General features: G+C 39.0%; 1 protein-coding gene across 1 annotated transcript in view; it reads left to right on the forward strand.

Annotated features, from left to right (window-relative positions):
* The window catches only part of PHACTR3 (phosphatase and actin regulator 3), a gene marked incomplete at its 5' end in the record, with an annotated part of 113,479 nt that extends 95,414 nt beyond the window's left edge, over positions 1-18,065 (forward strand). The window contains 5 exons of the mRNA XM_085314267.1: positions 9,001-9,056; positions 13,568-13,629; positions 14,471-14,611; positions 15,450-15,526; positions 17,515-18,065. Of these exons, the coding sequence (XP_085170393.1) occupies positions 9,001-9,056; positions 13,568-13,629; positions 14,471-14,611; positions 15,450-15,526; positions 17,515-17,530 (352 nt within the window). The remainder of the gene's footprint in view (positions 1-9,000; positions 9,057-13,567; positions 13,630-14,470; positions 14,612-15,449; positions 15,527-17,514) is intronic.
* Between the last annotated feature and the right edge of the window lie 1,688 nt (positions 18,066-19,753).

Here is a 19,753-nt window from a genome sequence, read left to right on the forward strand (position 1 = left end):
CCACTGACTCTTGGGTAACTTCCTGCTCTTGCTTTAAGCAACACCTTGAAGTGGGAAATATTTCTGCAGATGAGTTAATATTACTTCAAAGGCTTTGCAGGTTGCTGAAGGGTCCCTTATGTATAAACACAGGTTACAGGAGCAAGAGAAGCGTATTGTCCAGAGCTCACAGTGCATGAGGACKCTGTCCGCAGTTTGTATCCATGAGAAGCATGGCCATTTTCAAAAGCTTTTGCATTAATTAAGTGGGTGGAGGGGAATTTGCATATAGTCAGCAGCGGCAGGCTGACAAACAGTGAGAATCAACATTTTTTTTTTTTTTGTCTGCTCTCTGCAAATCCAGCTGTGGTTTCTTCCAGTGACCCAAATCCCACAGTGGTACACTGCAGCAGCATCTGTTTGTAGGGCAACTGTTTATAGGTTAAATGCACAGCGTTGCAGGATCTTGAAACTAGCTGTGAAACAGTATGTGTCCTATCTGAATTCAAGATGTTCTGGGACACCCAGTRCCATTTGTATACAACAGCTGTATTTGAGGGACCCTGAACTATAGCAGCTAGTACTATAGTCCAGCCTCACATTCACTTAAAAAAGTGCTGGAGAAGCTTCAGCTCAGTTGGTTAGTGTGTGGTGGTGTTAATGCCAAGGTTGCAGATTCAATCCCCATATGGGCTATGCTGAGGGTTGGACTCCAGAGGTCCCTTCCAACCTTTGTTTTTAGTACCAGTTCAGCAGTGACAGATACCTTTATTTAAATAACATAAATGGTAATACACACATAATCCAATAAGAATCCTCCAGGATTTACATCACTCCTTTTATTTGCCTGCCCTAAAACATCAAATCCACATTATTCGTAACCTGCCTAAGTGTGGGCCATATAACATTGATTTCTCCCCTACCACCCTCCCTGTGGGAACACAGGACTCACGAGTTGTGTCACGAGTACTACTTCAGAGGAAAAAAAAAAMCAAACAACAAACAACAAAAAAACACATTATAGCTTTGCAATGAAACATCATTCTCCGTTATCAGTGCCCTACACAGCCTGACCGAGATCATAACCAGCGTRTGGTTCCAGTCAGAAGACCCTTCAGCATACACTTTAATGCACAGCCTTGAGCCCTCAGCAGCCTTCGATACAGGAGTTGCACTGCGAGTTCACATCACTTGCACTGCTATTTGAAGAGCATATCTTTCAGCAGTGTTTCTTGCTGAGCTATATTTAGCTGGGATGATTTCCCCCAAACCAGATCCTTGCCCAGCTGCAAGGCAAGAAATAGCAAGAGCAAGGAGTCCTTCTGCTCACACTGACATTGCCACCACAAGAAATGCTCAACAAACTACAGCCTGGAAGCATGTCTTGGGCTGGATAATCAATTGTGCTTTCATCACTCTAATAACTAAATGCCATAATTCTGTTGCAGACAGGACAGAGCCGCTATCCAGCAGCCTTGTTTCACCACAGGCTGGGGGAGCAGGTGGAAGAGAGTGAGTGGGGCCAGAGGAGAAATCTTCTGTTCTGAAATAACTGGCCACTACATTTACAGCAGAACTTAGGCATGTTAGTCCTTGTGCATTAACTAATAGCACAACTGAAAATGAAGACCCTTATGTTATGCCACGGCCCAGTTCTGTAGYGTGCTGTGACACCTTCCAACAGTCATCAGTTGCATCTGGAGAGGAGTGAAAGCCTCCTAGAAGCACAGGAAGGAGGCTCAGCATCTTCATCAAACCTTGCAGCAAGCCTTTAAACCAAGAGACAGGCCCTGCTCTCCAGCTGTGTCTAGATTTTCTTCCTCACCCATTAAGAAAACTATAAAACCAAGGAACAAAGGCAGTAGAGCTTTCACAGGTGGTCAAAATACTGATTACCTTGCAGCCTTCTCTATCTGAGTCCTCTCATATAATCAGATACTGGCTCTGTTAGTGTGTATTAGCCCACACAGAGCTGATCACTAAGTAAAACTAGGCAAGAGCAAACCTGTCACAAGGATGTAGGTCACTCGGGGACAGTGGGTTGCGGCATGAGAGTTATGATGGGCAAATATGCAGTTTTATTTTAACTGAAGTCTGAACTACTCATTGTAGAGCTTCTGTCACTCCAGAAATTATAGTGATGGATATCCGTAATTGCCTGAGAGAGTGAGGGTCAACATAATTAACTGAACACTGGCTGATTTGCAGCCTTGAAATTCCAGACAGAACTAAAAGCCAAACAAATGAGCAAGACATAATTAAGACACCATTCCCTTATTTGGATGCAAGAATAGCTTATGGAGAAAAATAGACACAAATATCAGGTAACTTTAAAGCTGTAAAGTTTTTGCATGTAACTGGCAGAATCAATCACACCAATCATCCTTTTCACACTGCTCTCTTGCCTCCTACTATCAGGAAAGTAGGACTGCTCTTACCCTATTACGGGAATTGCTGGCACGTCACATAGCTACCAGTTTTTACATGCTCCAAAATTGCCTTGTTAAAAAAAAAAAAAAAAGTTTGTGTCTCAGTGCCTGCTTTCTAATTTTGTGTGGAGCAAAGACTCTAAAAGGCAAGTCCCTCCTACAAAGGATTTACTACTATCCATAATTGTACATTGTAAGCAGCACTGCACTGTCACAGTGCAATGCGTGGGTGAGTCAAAGCCCTGGCACACACTCTCCTCACAGCTACTTATAGGAAGGATGAAAATAAACTCCTTGTTGAATTGTACATGATGCACTGATAATAGAGATGCCAACTCAAAAAGCAGAGCATTTCCCTCCTGAAGAGCAGCAGACACCAGATACTTTATGGACAGCCAGTACATGATCTTCCCAGTTCTTTCCTCTGCCTGTTTGCACCCAGGGCCTCACCTGAAAATGGGATCCCTCCCCCAAATCCTCCAATTCCATCTGCAAATCTGTCATAAGATGAAAAAAAAAAATCACAAAACAAACAAACAAACAAAAAAAAATAGACAAAAAAATCAATGTGATTGCTGCTGACTGCAGCTCACTTCCTGAAGCCTGGATTGATCGCTCACTTGTCAGTGCAGAGCCCATGGGCACATGCACATGTCCAGCTCAACCCCCTGCCTCTCTTTTTGAAAGATTWTTAGTCAGACATGGACCTAACCAAGAAAGAGCAGAAAAAGGATTCCAAAGTATGTTTTTTGGCTTCCACTACAAACCCAACAGAAAAGCAATTTTACATCTGGGAAGCAAAGGAAGACACAGATAAGGAATCCCATGAACAAAGAGCACAGAATTTCTTGCGGTGAATTCTGCTGAACACCTGCTCTGCCTGGAACAGAGCCTCTGCAGACCAGCAAGAAGAGCTAGAAAGGAGGGCCTGGGTCATTGGGTTTGAAAGTCAGCACAAACCTGTATGCATATGCATGGGCTATATCTGTTCCCAGGTTGTCTCTAATAAGCTATTCTATGCCTGTACCTGCAATGCCGGAGATAGCACACCTTTTTTTGAGAAGAAGTCCCCGCAGTGGGCAGGGCAGAAGCTGGTAAGATTAACAACTTCCTAAATATGAGGGCAGGGAACTTGCCAGGATCTCCTGCTCATAGGGCATGTCAGTGCATTGCCCAATAGCAGCCTCTTGAATCCTAATCACAGGCACTGCTGAGGATTCAGTCACCTGTAACAGTCTAATGTCATCAACCTTGGTGTAAAGCTGGCCCTAAGATGATTCATTGCCTTGAATGTGACAGAGACAATCTGACTGCATGAAGTAAGTATCAATCTATTGATTGCCAGCACATGTGAGAGTCATCAGGCCCACAAACATGTGCCCATGCTCCAGAGGGGACAAGCAATTAGTGATTTTCCCCTACGAGCTGGCTCCTGTACCTGCACATGAGCATGTGTCCAACATGTTACCAAACAGTCTCAAACTGGCAATCCTGTGGTGGAGGGCTGTGTGCTCTCCACCAGATGAGCCAACAGAGACTTTCCCCACTGATCGAGCTGGTTTGTTATCTCCTCGGGCAGCCTGTTTTGCCATAATTATGCACCACACACGTCAAGTCTCACCCCCCTCAGAGCCAGCACAGAGCATTCAAGAGCCTCACAAGACTCACATGAACACGCTGCATGGAAAGAAAAACCAGCCTGAGGCCACGTGCAGGCTCTCAGTGCCCAACATACTCCAAGAACAGGAGTGCACATGGCCATGSCTGCATGGTCTTAGCGCAAGCCACAGGTGACTGAGCTAGCAGGCAACGACCTGCTCCTCTCACCCTCAGGAATTACACCACACAGGAAACTGGAGTTGGCAAAGTCTTTGGCTTCTGAGAGATCAAAACATATACATTTGTTCTATTATTTGCTTGAACCCAAACTGCCCAAGCAATTACTGGRGAAAAGAAGATTTTGAAGTAATCTGAAAAAACAAACAGAGCTTCCGCCCAAACCAGAACCCCCTCAAAACTTTAAAAAGCTGAAGAATGCTTGGAGTTTGAAGGCTTATGTTTGCTTTGCATGTAGCAACAGTAATAAGAACTATGACTTCTGAACTCTAGAAACAGCAGTTCCCCACTGCCCCCAGGAATTTACAGGGACTGTTTTACCGTTAAAAGAAAGTGTTCAGATTTTGACTTGACCCTTTGGTCTCTATCCAGACTTGGAAGGAGCATCACTTACATATACAGCAAACTGTCTGAGCTGTATCCAGGAGCCTTTTATAAGGAAGCARCATTGGTGCCTCCAGTTCTGCTCAGTTTTCCTAAGCCAGCTGGAGCTGGCTAAACCGATGTCCTGTGGATCAAGCTCCCCTTACTTCTATTTTTAGCATCCTCTGGTGCAAGTTAGGGGGGAAACACATTCTTAGACTAGATACCTTGTTAATGCAAGTGACCATGGCAATATCAGTGATAGTCCACACTTTTATACCATAGGAGATCAGGACAGAGATAGGACTTGTCTGCAAGTTATTTGAAAGTTTTCAAGATACATCCTGAAATGGCTTGCTCTGTGGAAGCGCTCAGAGTGAGCGTTCCCTATCTCAGTAGACAGTGCAAAAAACCCTAGGTTTTAATATCTCCTAGAATACAACAGTATTAATTGGATGCTCTTTCCAGCAGCTAGAAAGAGGCATCTAAATTTAATTCAAATGACAAGACAGTATTACAGCAATATAACAGGGACAGTGCTTTATATTGTCCCACAGGAGTTTGTAGTCACCTCACTAGATCAGCCAGCCTCCGWGATCACGCATCCTGGCGTGAAGGATCAAGAGCAACACATAGCAAAGGCAGGCAGGCCCCGCCGGACTCACCCTTCTGCCGTCTTCCCCGTGCGAGGCCAGGCAGAGCCTCCACGGCCCAGCGGCGCCTTGCAGCCTGCGTAGCAGYTTCATGCCAGCATCAGGCCTCTGAACAGCTGAAAGTCCTTGCTTCTAAAGAGCCTGCAGTCTTTAAACCAAAGTCCTTTCCATGCAGAGCTGGTGGAGATCATCCAACAAAGTCTGCTGGAGGCTCAGCTTTTAGCCTTCGCAAAGGTTGCTCCTGTGTTGGGGCCYGCTTCGTCCTCCAGAAGCGCGCAGGCAGCTCCCCTGCTGTGATACAACACCTGCTCTTAATCCCTGGGCTGCTGGGGTATGCTTTCTTTAAAGATGAGAGATGTAAACATGGCCTCTCCAGAGCCTCTGTCTCTACTGCTTTATGACCTTCCCCTTGCAGATGAGTCAGCAAGAAGAAACGGGAGGCAGCTTCCCAGGCCGCGCTCCCCAGCCCCACTAGCCCACAGCAGTTTCTGAGCCGCCTTTCTGCAGAACGGGATGGTCTCTTTCGGAAGAAAGGCTCAACATAAAGAAAACTTTTTCTGGTTTTGATAGCAGCAGGATTTTGGGAGGAGAAAGAGAAAAAAAAAATCCCAGAAATGAACCTCCACACCACAACACTTGAAGTTCAGGAGAGTAGAGACTCACTGTGCCCAGAGTACGGTTCCTCTGAGTAGAAGCATGAGCCAGTCTAAAAAGTTCCTTACTAAAAAGCTCCCTTAAAGAAGAACTTTGTTGTTGTTTTTGTTAAAAGGTAACCTGCAGCTACCCCTGCACTACGCTGAGCCCTGACCTGGCACGGGCCCAACTCCAGGGATATATTTGTGCTTTACCTACTGGTAGCTCAGGCGAAGGCAAGTTTCAAGGGAGCAGTATCACAGGGGACGAGCACCAGGGGAGCCTTCCCTCCTCTCCTGAGGAGGCACGATAGGGATTGCCGGCCAGGCCTCGCTGTCCTCCCTCTTTGCTTGCAGACAGGGCCTCCTTGCACAGCCTCTGCAAATATCTGCAGCCCAAACTCCTGTTCCTTGGTACAGGGGGTGAGCAAGCTKGTCTTCAGCCATAGGAAAAACCCTCCTGCAGCATGCAGCACATAATCCAGGGGAAAAAGACCAAGTTTCAGTACTCGGAGGCTGATTTCCTGCACAGAGCTGAGGGCAGACAAGCCCCCCAAATCCTCGCTGCCCTGGCGGGGCCAGGCTCCCAGCTGTGCCCCCTCCTTACGATCAGCAGCTGGTGGTGGAGGTCGCTGGAGCTGTCAGCCTTTGCTGGCTCTCTGCTTCCCTCTCACCTGTGAGCACAGGGGCCCGCCGGGGCTTGGACACTGCGCGGGACCTTGCTTTGGTTGTGGACAAAGCAGATCAAAGGCAGATTTCCAGTCAGACACAAGGTTCTTCTGAATGGGAAAAATCATTTAACAGATAGAAACAAAATGTTCCTGCACCTTGGTAACGGCAGACATCGTTGGAGTTGTCACGTCTCMTCATTTTATGATGATCTTCACTGGGTTTGGTGTTTTCATTCTGTCCTCAGCTTCTGAATTTCCATTAGGACTTTAAGAAAGACCACTCCTAGTTTCACGGTTTCGATAAAAAGCTGGAAAATGTGGTTCACATCTCTGAAAAACACAAAATCAAAAATGTTATTCCCTCTCCTTCATGTGTGTGTATGTATTTGCATCTTTTCCTGCATTTGCCTTTTGTTGGGGATAGAAGTGAGGGTGTGCACAGACCTATGTTACTGTCTCTGAGCACCCACCATGTAGTTATCAATCTCAAAAGGGAAATGAGATTTTAATAATTAACCATATTAAATACTGTAGCATGTGTGTATACATGTACTAATATAAAATATGCAGAGAATTCATATAAATCCATATTCTCATACTGCTTTACCCATTCTCAGTTAGGCTTTTAATCCCCCACTATACAGCGCCTCTGAAATCTGATGTACAGATTCTGGGAGAATCTATAAATCTCACTTGGAAGCATTAAGATACAGATAGAGGCATGTGAGCAGCAGGTCGGATGGACCTTTCATTTGCAGATAAGCTCTCCGAGTAAGTCACTCTTCCCTGATTTATACTGTGAAAATCACGTTAATCTCTTTCAAACAAATTCTAGCCAGAGAGTTGATTTCTGAGACATACAGGGAAATGAATGAGGAGGGGGGGAGGGAAAGGGGTGACAGGAATTAAAAATACATGTTCAAATCCCTTAGTACAGCATTTGAGCATCATTCCCACTTCAGCTGGGATTATTGCAGATGCCACTGAGGGACTATCTGGCCCATTACTCTGAAGAGAAATCCAGGGACCCAGAGAAAAAAATTAGGTGATATCAAGTGTTAGGTAAGAAGGACAAGAATTAGGATATGAGTGTTTCCAAGTACAAGAGCTCATGGTAAAGTCTACTGCCCTTTCTCCTCATACGAGTGAGGAGAGTGGTTCTGATACCTTCCTATTACAAATGATATGAGCAGAATTCGGTCTTCACATTGAGCTCAGGGAAATTAATTTAAAAGGGATAAGGAGTGGCATTTGTATTTTGTGCTGTTGTTCTGATGATGCATGAATACAGAGCTGATCCTGCAGATGTATTTGGTCAGGCTTAAAAAACATGGAGAAATTATAATTAGATACTTTTACTGGTTCTTTTACAATGTATTATTTCATTTTTTCTCTCTTGTGTATCTGATAAATAGAATTTTTTCCATAACAACTTTATAATCATTATTTTTATCTGCAGTAGAGGGATAACTATTGGAACAATTTTTTTCAGTGTCATCCCTGTTTTGAGTTTTTTTTTTTTTTTTCTCGAACTTCAGGCTCCAGCTTTGTAACCTTCGTTGGAGAGGAGACGATGAGAATCCTTAACGTTGCCMGAATGCAGGCCAGAAAGCAGCATAACTCTTTCAGATCTGCTTTCTGGATTATTACTTGAAAGCTAGCAAATGCAGCATGTGTGTATGCCTAGGGGAGGGGTTCAATTACCTGAGATTCTCTGCAGATATTAGCAGTGTCTCGTGGGGAAGTCTCATTTTTTATGCAGAATAAAATCACTATGGCACTGATCATATGATTTGAAGAMTCAATCCTGAGGCAGCATTACTGAAAGGGGAGGTGAAACTGCATAAGACACTCCGTTCAGACAGCATGAGGCTGTGAGCAGCACACGAATTTTATGCACCAGGCAGGAGGATAGCTGCTGGATTGGTCTATTAGATGTGTAGTCGGGAAACCACAGGAAAGCTTTATTTCTGGCAAGTCCGCATTTTGTCAGGATGCATCACTGGTGATACTAGAAAAAAGAAAACCTGCTGCTACRTGAGATTAAAAGATACAGGCAGTGTTAGCTACAGAAGATGACTATGAAACTCGTTTGATAACCGCCTTAAATACCTTCTCAAGAGTGAATTTAACTGCTGGATGGCACTGGTTTCAGCTGACTGTCTGGAAAGTATTGCAAAAAGGATGCATGTTATAAGAAAGCATTTCACTGAGAGACAAGCAAATTAGAGGATAACTTCCACCTGCATTGCTGACATTTTGGAAAAATAAAACAGTAAAGCATCCTGTTGCCAGGGTTCTGTTCTTTTCTTCCTCRAGTGTTGAAGAGAGATTTTGTATTTTCCCTCTGAGGAAAATATCAACCAGAACTCAGAATACTGCAGACTTTCCAAAGAACAGGCATGGTACAAAATGTGATTTTGGTGTTTTTCCGCAGGCGACTCAGCCAAAGACCTGCTGTTGAGGAGCTAGAAAGAAGAAATATACTTAAACGTGAGTATTTTTTTTCCTTGAAGTATTTTTTTTATATTTGTTTAGACCAGTGACTACATTCCTATAACTTATTCTTTTTTAATAGGAAAATTCATTCATTCTTGGGATTGTTTTCTGTACCTAGAAGTTTTCATTTTTGTGCATGWACTAGGTTTCAAATATTGCAGGAATCAGAATTTATACTTGGATAAAAGCATGAAATTTATTACACGAATATTATAGGACTTGTCCAAATATAGGCTTTCAAATATTTTTATAGTGAATACACTGTTCTGGATGTATGAGAAGGGAGTAGAGTCCAAGTTTCATGCAGTGYGATGAAAATTTGGACTGTCATTTTACAAGACTTGGGACTATCATGGCAAACCAAACATTGAATATCATCAGGGCTAAAGAGGAATGGACAAAGCATGCTTGCAGAGGTGTGATTTTCCTAGCAAATACATTCAGCCATATCATTAAATATATTCCCAAAGACAAGTCAAAGAGAGATYATTTGGAGATATTAGAGCTTTTAGAGAGAGAATTCCAGGCCACTTAGAGCTGTTCGCTATTGGTGACTGTTGCTCCCACATCTTTCAAATAAATGCAAAGCAGATTTTTTTTCCTTAAGATAGCTGCTCTTACCTGGAAATTAGACAGGGGATGAACATATTCCCTTTCCTTAGATGCGCTGTGAATCCTCTGAATTAGGTGAAGTACAGAGAGGTTTGAAACTGTCTCCATATGGGTCTCATATAGGGGAAAGGRGAAGGCCACCTGCCTTAAGGAAAACTGTATTGCTGCTGTTATTTTCATGATCTATTTGGTGTTGAAAGTCAGAAAATAGTTTCTCATTGAACAAGCAAAAAACATAAAGCCATATATATTTATGTCATACAAACAACACTGCCTTGGTATTTAATTCAGATATAAATATTAAAATGATTATAATTCACTAGAAACAAAGTTATCTACCTTATGTTACTTAAGATCAAATATCTCAGAAGAGTGACATTCTTCATCTGAGGGTTTCTTCAGGTATTTAACAGGTGTTCAATACAGAACACTGCTTTGACAATAGTTCAGTTAAACAGGAAAGCAAAATGACTTTTTCCAAATTGTYTGGATTCAGCAAATATTTTTTTAACATAAAATTATTTAGGAAGTAAGCTTCTTCTAAAAGCAAGAAACATTAGACAGGTGAATACATTAGGCAAATGCCACTAGATGAGAGGAAAGCAGCAACATAACCAAATGGTTTCAGACTMCCCATTTTTTCTTTCACGAGTCCATAGAAAAGATCTCATGCTATAGTCATTAAAGTTATTGGGAATTTCATTTCAGTTTTAACACAAAGGAGTTCTATAGTCAACTTACTTACTTAYACGAATTTTCCATACGCTTCTAATGCGTACTTTGCACATGGTTAAAATTAGGTGTATTTGACACATGCACTTATCTAAATGAGAAACTGGATAAATTCTTTGAAAAGGTAAATGCAAGAACTTGGCCTAACTTCATCTACCAGAAGAAAGAAAAAGAACTAACCTAAGATTCTAAAACATGGGGACTCAGATTTTTTTAAGAGGCAATGATTAAGATCTCCTTCAAAATACTGTTTCTTTGGGGGKTTTTTTTGGATAAGGAAGAGCTGATCTCTTCTGAAAAAATCTGTTTCTTCATGTTTACTTTTTGAAGTATGCTGGTTACATCCTTAATCTGGGTTAAACTGACCAGCTTTAATAATAAAAAAGTTTGAATACATTCATATAATGAGCTTAGAGAGAGATAAAGCAGAAAGAGATAAAGCAGAATTAAAGATATGTCCTGAATGCCAGCTAAACATACTGGTCTAGATTTGTATCTTATTTAAAGATCTCCCAGCATGGAGCAAATTTATTGACTTCAGCTCAGTTGCTCAGGCCTTATACAGGTTCAGCTGAGATCAGAAGCCACTCCCTTCTATTTAATTTATCTTTTCTATTATATAAAAAGCTAGGTATCTTATAATGAACTMAGGTCATCACTTGGTTGTGTCAGTAGCAATCTTACAATGCTGGACAGAGGCATCAACTCTAGACTCAGCTTTGAGTGAATTTGCAAATTAATATTCTCTCCTTTTTTTAATAAGAATTTGACATTCTTGTTGCAGAATTTAAAAACACACCTGGATTGAGTCTGACCTTGCAAAGCCGTTAACTAAAAATTCCCTTCACAGAAATCATTATAATGTCCTCCAGGTTGTACAGYGAGCCCAAACTTTTCTAACATCTTTGATGCTCATAATACCTACTACTAATGGAAGTAATGCTAGCCCAAAAGATGTTTTAAGGACTAATAATTCATGTTTGCACATTTTTTTCAAAATAAGATGCATATTGCAAGTGCTTAAGGGCTGCTATTATGTTATTTTAAAACAAATCTCAATAAGATTAAAATAAGTGATGGTTCTTATTTCTGGCAGAGAAATATTTCTGAGATAAAAGTAATACTTTAAAAGAAAACATACAGCCAATGCTCTGTTACAATTTTGTTGATCTTCTAAGTCCTCTCAACTTTAAGTACAGAAATGATTCACTGTAGAGCATAATAACCATATGTACTAAAATCAATACCCAGGTGTTCACACGTGTTCTTCCTTTCAAAAGAAAGCTGACATTCACATTCAAGACRGCAGCTTCTCTTAAATTACACCGTACAATTCCTGGTTCATTCTTAACACCAGGAATTACTTCAGGGTCACGGACAGCTAAGAATTCCCTGAATAACTCATAGAGTAGTAAAATGAATTACAGTACTGCACATGTCACTTTATAACTGGGAACATATCTCTACTGAGATTTATAAAGCCAGCCCTCACTAATGAATGGATCTAAGTGTAGGCAGAGTGGTGCTGCTTGGAAAATCTGTTTTCTCTGTGTAATTATGCCTGAACTCTGTCACGCCCTTGGTAGTATTTCTTATCAAATTTTATTTTTCCTAAAAAAAGTATTTCTTGTATTTCTACATTTGGCATTTTCTTTAAGCTGGGAATAAGCTCTAAGCCTGAGTGAATGTCTCATAGAAATGGGCCACTATATATGCATAGCATGTTAAMATTTTGAAGAACATTTTTTGGTCAGGAACATATATTTCTGTTTTTTTTTTTCCTTTAGGAATTCTCTTGTTGCATATCACAGGCATATTTTGAAAGGGACAGAAAATTCTCTTTAAAAATACAGATATGAATATCAACTGTAAAAGGAGTACATTAAAACTGAGTGAAGGATACTAGTAGCTTTTTGTGGGTAATCTCTACATCTTAAAACTCATTCTACTACTTAAAGCTTAGTGTGTCCTTTTAAATGTTCCAGAGCTAAGTAACAGATCATTACTGGTCACTACTGATCATTAATTTTACATGCTGTATTCTCTGTTCTAAATTTGTATGCCTTGCCACTGAATTGTAATATAGCATATTGTAACATTTTAAATTCATTCAATTTACATTTCTACTATACCTTGTTGTAGCTATGCTCTACTATGTTACTTTAAATACTTAAAATTGTGATTCAGTGTAATCTAATAAGCATAAAAATAAAGGAGAAAAATAATTAATTACTAAAAATATCCTTTTTGGAAACTCATATCCTGGCTCTAGTTTCTTTTTAAGGCATACTAAAAATCATGTGTGTGCTTGAGCATTGGGAATGTCTAGTGCAAGTCGTATAATATACTTTACAGTAGTATCTAGAGAATCCCAGAATGGTTAAACATTTTCCTCTGGGTCTTCATCTTTTTTCAGGTCATGGGCTCAAGTCTTAATTTAGTAACAGATAGTACTAGAAATAGAAATGCCATTAACTCATACCCCCAGGCAAAGGATATATTTCACACAATGTTACAGCAGTCTGGTCTATTTTTAGATCCAGTGTGTAGGAGTTATCACGGCTTGAATGTTAATAGGCACAACACACAAAAGCAAGCTGGCTTAGGTTAGAACAGAACATTACAAAAGGAAAATCTATGAGGGTAAAGAGGCTCTAATGTTAAGTGACATATTTTGAATAGCAGAGGAAAAAAGCATGCAAGTCAGAGATAAATACTGTGTCAGTGTGACCATCTAAATATGTAGCCTGAGAATAAGGTTAGATAGGAAGGAATATACTTTCCCTGAAGCTGCTGCAGTAAGTCTTTTCAGCATCTGTTGCAACATAATTGCTTCAGCAACATGGAGAATAACAAATGATGATTAGTTTTTCCTTCAAAAATTTATCTATCTATCTGAAGGGCAGGTGTGGCTGCTCTTGGTTATTAAATCTCTTTAAAACTGAAGGTTAGGTCATAGGAAAGCTGACATTGGCACAAGTACTTGGTCCTCACTGAAAAGTAACTGTACATTCTAGCAGAGACCCAGAGAGAGATACTGAGCTGACAACACGGACAAGAACTAGCTACTGATTTGTCTATGCTATAAATTTTTCTGGAACTTTAAAAACTACTGATCTTCCTCATGAAGAAAATCATCTTTTTTTTAATATTCTCTGCAGAACGAAATGATCAAACAGAACAGGAAGAAAGAAGGGAAATCAAACAGAGACTGACAAGAAAGGTAAAATCTTGCAATACTTTCTATTAGTTTTAGAATTTTATCAAAGATAATAAGAAAGAACCTAGAGTAGTTACAATATCGACGARTCATAGAGGTCATTATTACACAAAAATCCTTTAACATATATCCTCAGMAGTCTCTGAAATAGTAGTATCTAGTAAAACAAACTTTAAAAATACCTACCATCTCTCAGATGCATGAGGAATGATAGAATATCAAAACCTTAAATCAACAAATGGATATTTGCTTGCATACTGCATATTCTGCAACTATATTGCTAGAAAAACAGTTCTTCGTTCTTTGTAGCAATCAGTCCCAGAGCTGACTCCCTGCTGAGCAGGAGTGTGGTCCTGCGATAAATTTCTCTTTGCATTTAAGGTGCTGTCAGAATCAGAACTAGATTGTGTTATCATTCTTTTCCTAGGAATCCCTACTGGAATTATAAGCCAAATRTTATAACTTGCTAAGCCCCAATTGGAATTCTTACAGTGGGACCTGTTCTGAAAACCTTAAACAGAAAATCTACCATTGACTGCAGCTGACAACCCCTAGTGTGTAATTTGTTACAACTTCTTTACATACTGCAAATGCTTCCAGGTTCAAATGTTTTCCTCCAAAGTCCATTATAGAGCCACTGTGCATTAGCCTGCAGGTCCATTTAAGCCATTATTACTCTCTTAACAATACTCTGAAGAATTGAACATTTCTTGGGAATTTATCAATTTCCCCAATTTTTTTTACATATACATAAATACATACAAAGCAAAGATGGAAAGTGCAAAATATTGCACATTTTATTGAAATGTTTGATTTTAACATTAGTTTTATTTTACAAATATAGCTAAACCAGAGACCTACAGTTGATGAACTAAGGGACAGAAAAATCCTGATTCGATTCAGTGATTATGTGGAAGTGGCTAAAGCACAGGACTATGACAGACGAGCAGATAAACCATGGACAAGACTATCAGCAGCAGATAAGGTACTGACATAATTTAAATGAACCATCATTACTTTCTAGTTGCTTTGTATGTAACGATACATTAGATTCTGTATGTAATAGTGTAATTAAACAATATTATGTTGTATTAATGGCTGGGACATTTAATCTCTCCTCTGTGCATGTTATGATTGGTTGCTATGCAGCAGCCACACTGAGACATGCTATCAAAAGAATTTATATATATTTATAAAATGCCTATTTCRCTAAATTACAAAGTACCAAATATTTAAGAATCTGTGAAAGCAACCCAGCATGTTCCTGTTCACTAGCAGTTGTCATTTAAAGAGTGATCTCATTTTTATAGCCCTGAATTTTTTGGCATTATTCAGCAAAAGAGAAAATAAGTCTTCCCTTATGACTGTGCAATCCTATGGATATAGGTGACAACAGAATCTCGCCTCATACATGCATGTTGTGATAGGGCAAACACAGTCTGATCTTTATTCAAAAATGATATGTACTGAAAATTGTACAAAAATCCATTTACCAATTTCTGGGCAATCTTTCCTGATCCTTACTAAATTTTAACTGTAATCACATTAAATGTAAGAAAATAAATGCTGGGGTTTTATGCCCCTTTCACAATTACTTCTAGGCAGAGGTGACCATGTCAGCAATCACTAATGAATGATGAACAGCATTGTATCAGCAATCCATATAACCTAAATTTTCAGTGTCTCTACTGGTCATTATATGCCTTACTGTGCCCAGCACCTACTATTTCTACTTTATGAAACTCCACTCTGCAAATCTGGTGCTTTATAATGCCAATAAATACAAAATTATTTGTTAACYCTCTTTCTTTTTAAATTTATAGGCAGCAATTCGTAAAGAGCTAAATGAATACAAAAGTAATGAAATGGAGGTACATGCATCGAGCAAACATTTGACAAGGTAAATTTTCCAGCTATTTATTTCCATTGCCTGGTAAAAACTAGACTTTGAATCATGAGTCTGCAGATTTTGTTCTAACATGTGGAAGTGGGAGCAGAATATGCACGGGAAGGTTTATTTTAAAAGTAAATGGAAGCATTTCTCTCTTCATTCAGAGTATGGCTTCTCTGAAYTGTTTTGCTTAAATTAGCATCTACTGAGAAACCCCTAGGCCTTCCCAAGAACTTCAGTCAGCATGTTTGAGTAAGATTTAAAAGCTACTACAAAAAATTAAATGTAGGATATAACACAGAAAAAATACAATATGGTTTAAAGCACATGAATAACTTAATACACTGTATGAAGATAATTGAGTTAAATATGTGTGAGTTTGTAGTCTCGGTCTCACAAACATCACAATTTCAGTGTTAAGCAACACAAAATTCTTCATACTGTAGTAAGAGATACACAACACCCATAAGCAAACATGTAATAGATTTGCTCTAGTGGATTCAGCCTGTAGCTTTCASTATCACTTCAGTGTTAACCCAGTTGCTATTGGAAGGCGTGCAACTGCACAAAGCACACTTAACAGCAGTCTAGTAGAGAAGTCATGAGAAAATACTGGCTGGGACACTTGTTGCTGGGTATGATCTAGTGCTTGCAGAAAGCCTCATGTGCCAATGCTGATCACAGCTACTGTGTCTGTGGAAATCTAAAGGCACATTCATAACGTGCATGAAAACACTGGAATCTTGCAAGAGGGAAAAATTGCAAGAGAGATGCTGTTTCCACAGGCATTATGATACTTGCACAAAGACCTTGTTACTTATCGAAAAGAAGTATTTAAATATCAACCAACTATTTCCTATAATTTCTATTAGGTCTCTTTAGCTAGTCCAATTGCTCTTAAAACATAATTTTAGGAGTGGCTAGGAGAACAGTTCAATCTTACCRTATCTGTAAGCTTTCTCAGGTGAGCTTGGTGTTAAAATAAGCTGCCTACCATTATCCTAAAGAACTAGGCGTTCAGTTGGAAGGCTCAATTTCAGCCATGCCTGCAGCCCTATTTCCATGTTCACACACAGAATGAAACTGATTCTAATTGGGCTTTGGATGCTCAATGAAAGGATGATCCAGGCAAATAACCTTGAGTCATAAATGCAGTATAAGTTAATCTAAATGTTATAATTATATAATTCTAGATTGTTCATGCAGCTGTCAGGGTTCTTTTGATATTACAGGGCTCAGGCTCAATATTTATGACAAAACAACACCGGATTGATAGAAAGAAATATAGAAGAAWGGGGTGGCTGCAGATTAAGTGCAAAAGTGAAAGTTGCCTTATCCAACTGAAATTATCTGAGGAGTTTAATTAAGTGGATTAAAATAACATGTTTTGGAATTTAGTCCAGATATTAGAATTAAACAGCMTTACAATTTACAGTTAGTGCTAGGACATTACAAATGGCTGGGACTTTAATTACATATCTCAGCCAGAACAACAAGCCTACAGAGCAACAGTGCATTTGTTCCAGGCAGAATCTAAGAAAAGAATATATATATTAAACCAACAGTACTTCATACTTTCCAAAGCATCAGCTCAACATTGTTTAATTCTTATAAAACAACAAGATTATGGCACAATAAAGATTACTGTTAACAACAATGACAAACTGTGGCCTCATTCCTAAAACAAACAAACAAAAAACCCCACACACATATTTGCATTTGCACTCTAAAGTAATCGCAAACTGGTTAGAGTGAAACCTGCAGTGTTACTGCACTATAGCTATAGCATACAAGTGAATATTTATACTTGTAAAAATTAAGGCTTACAGTTGCTAAGATTTTTCAATACTGTTAATGCATATTTAAACAGTATGCTTACTTAAACAAGCATTATTTTTGTTAATGCAACATTAACTACTTTTAAAAATTCTGTATTTCTAAACTACTTCATGAAATTTTCAAAAAAGGCCTCTTCAATGTCTCTTCATTTCTCCTAGATTTCACAGGCCATAGAAATTTTCTTCTGAGAAGAATCTGTCTTTACTTTTTGATATTGCTGCTGAACACRTATCAGGGAATATAGAAGTGTTTCCCTAAAGTTCAGTCCAGGATACCGTGATGTTTATGAGAAAGAATGACACTGCAGATGAAATCTCTGCAGCATTCACTGATGGAAACACCAGAGGATGTACTTCACTCTGAAACCGGAAGACTGATGGCCTGTGGAGTGGGAGGATCTGCTGAAAAAGCTTGAAGTAAAGCTACTTGAAGGAACCTACTACTCTCCTTTAACACTTGTTTTAAACTGTTTTGCAGTCTATCTTGGAAAAAGGAGATGTTGTGCATGTACAGGCTTTACCATTCCAAGGCCTCTGACATAAATGGACATGACACACTGTCATTCAGTATTATGTTGACAAGACATTTTGAACTTACCACAATTAGTTTGTAAAACACTTAAGTTCATGTTCTAAAAACTAATTTAATGTATTATAATTTCATTCTTTTTTATATAATGTCTAACAAACACAGCTGCAAGCATTTTTGATTCCTGTTACTTTTGTTCTTTAATTAAATGACTACTTATTGCAGGAAATGAACACGTTTCTTAAAGCTTTTTTTTTCCCTCCCCCCTCCATGGTTTGTTGGGAAGGGTAGAGATTGCAATTGTTATGCACCAGATCATATTGCTTCTTTAACAACACAGAGTCTTACAAAAGAACAAATAAGGATTTCCATCTTGTGGAATATTGATATTTTAGACTAGATCTTAAGCAGTATAACTTGATTGTCATTATATACTAGTTAAAGATCTGGCCCTCTGAAGAATGACAAGTTTGCTGTCATTCTCATTAAAAACAACTAAATTTGACAACCACAGATGAACTGTTGAAGTAAAAATGTATTTTCATATTTAGCAAACAAATTCCTACATTTTTAATAATAAAACTGTATGTATAGTTGAAGGATTTTCCTGAAAATAAGAGGARAAGAGTTACTATGTGATAATAACAAAACAAATAGGATTTGTTGAGAAAAATGCAAGGGAAGACATTCTAATAATGCTTGACATCCAGAAGCATCCAAGGATCCTGCTCAAAATATTATTAGAAGGAAAAACACAGAATACTCTGGTAATCGATAATCGTGCCTGTCGCAACAGCAGTAAAACRGCACATACACTTTTAAGGAAAAAAAAAATCTTTGCAAAAGTCTCAAATACTACTATTTAAAAAGACTTTCAACAGTAAAATTTTACAAAGGCTCTATCTCTCCTAGCTTCGTTGAAWGGATATGAAGCATGAAAACAATCAAGAAAAAGGTATGTAAAAGTTTTTGTATAGACTCCTACTATAGTGCTGCAAGATGGTGAATAGAATCAATTCAAAGAGTAGATTGGTTAACTTTTGATTCTCTTCTGCTCAGTGTTGAAGTTAAACAACAAATACAGTCTAAACATTGCATAATACTAACATATAAGAATGGAAGGTAAGAATGTACAGAGCAATATTGAAAAAGAAGGACAACTGTGGAAGAAATCTGTGAATCACGGCAGGTGTGTTGCGCAGAACCAACAAAGTTGACATTTATGATTTACTTGCCCTCTAGGCAGCTGTAATTTTGTACAACCTTTTATGTTTGACTTGCATGAATATCAGTCCAAGACTTGAATTACCCAATTACTTGATCCAAAGATTTTCTTTTCTATTCTACTGGCATATAACCAATGGAGCCAGCACTTAAATTTAGCAGTGATGCATCAACTTGCATTGATAATAAGTGTTGTATGAAATATTTTAAAATAATGTTGAAAATATAATAAACCGAAAAATGTTTTTAGGGTAACTTAGAGCAAAAGCATTTTTTTTTTTTTTAACTCCAAATGAGGTCTGTGAGCTATATTACTAATGAGACTTACCCATCTTGAAGTTATGCAGCAATATACTTAGCTTTGTCCTCAAGCTCTCCTTCCTTCACAAGAATCTTAGCCTTCTTTCTACTTCAGTCTGGTAAGAGGCAGAAAATTGTGGCTACTTCAGAGCCACACGTGCTCACTGTCAGCTAGCTAGTGCCAGCTTACCGGTGGGCAAAGCAGTTAAGTAGTTTGGAGTCTGCATGTACTGTCCACAACTGGGCCACATKGAGTGCTTGCTTACTCTTGGAAGCTGGGTGGTATTCACTGAAGATATCTTTAGCTGTTCTCCCTATGCGGTTTTTTGCTCAAYAGAAAGAAGA

Source organism: Rhea americana, unplaced genomic scaffold (genome assembly GCF_003343005.1).
Source record: "Rhea americana isolate MKP2758 unplaced genomic scaffold, rheAme1 scaffold_4, whole genome shotgun sequence".
Taxonomy (NCBI): domain Eukaryota; kingdom Metazoa; phylum Chordata; class Aves; order Rheiformes; family Rheidae; genus Rhea; species Rhea americana.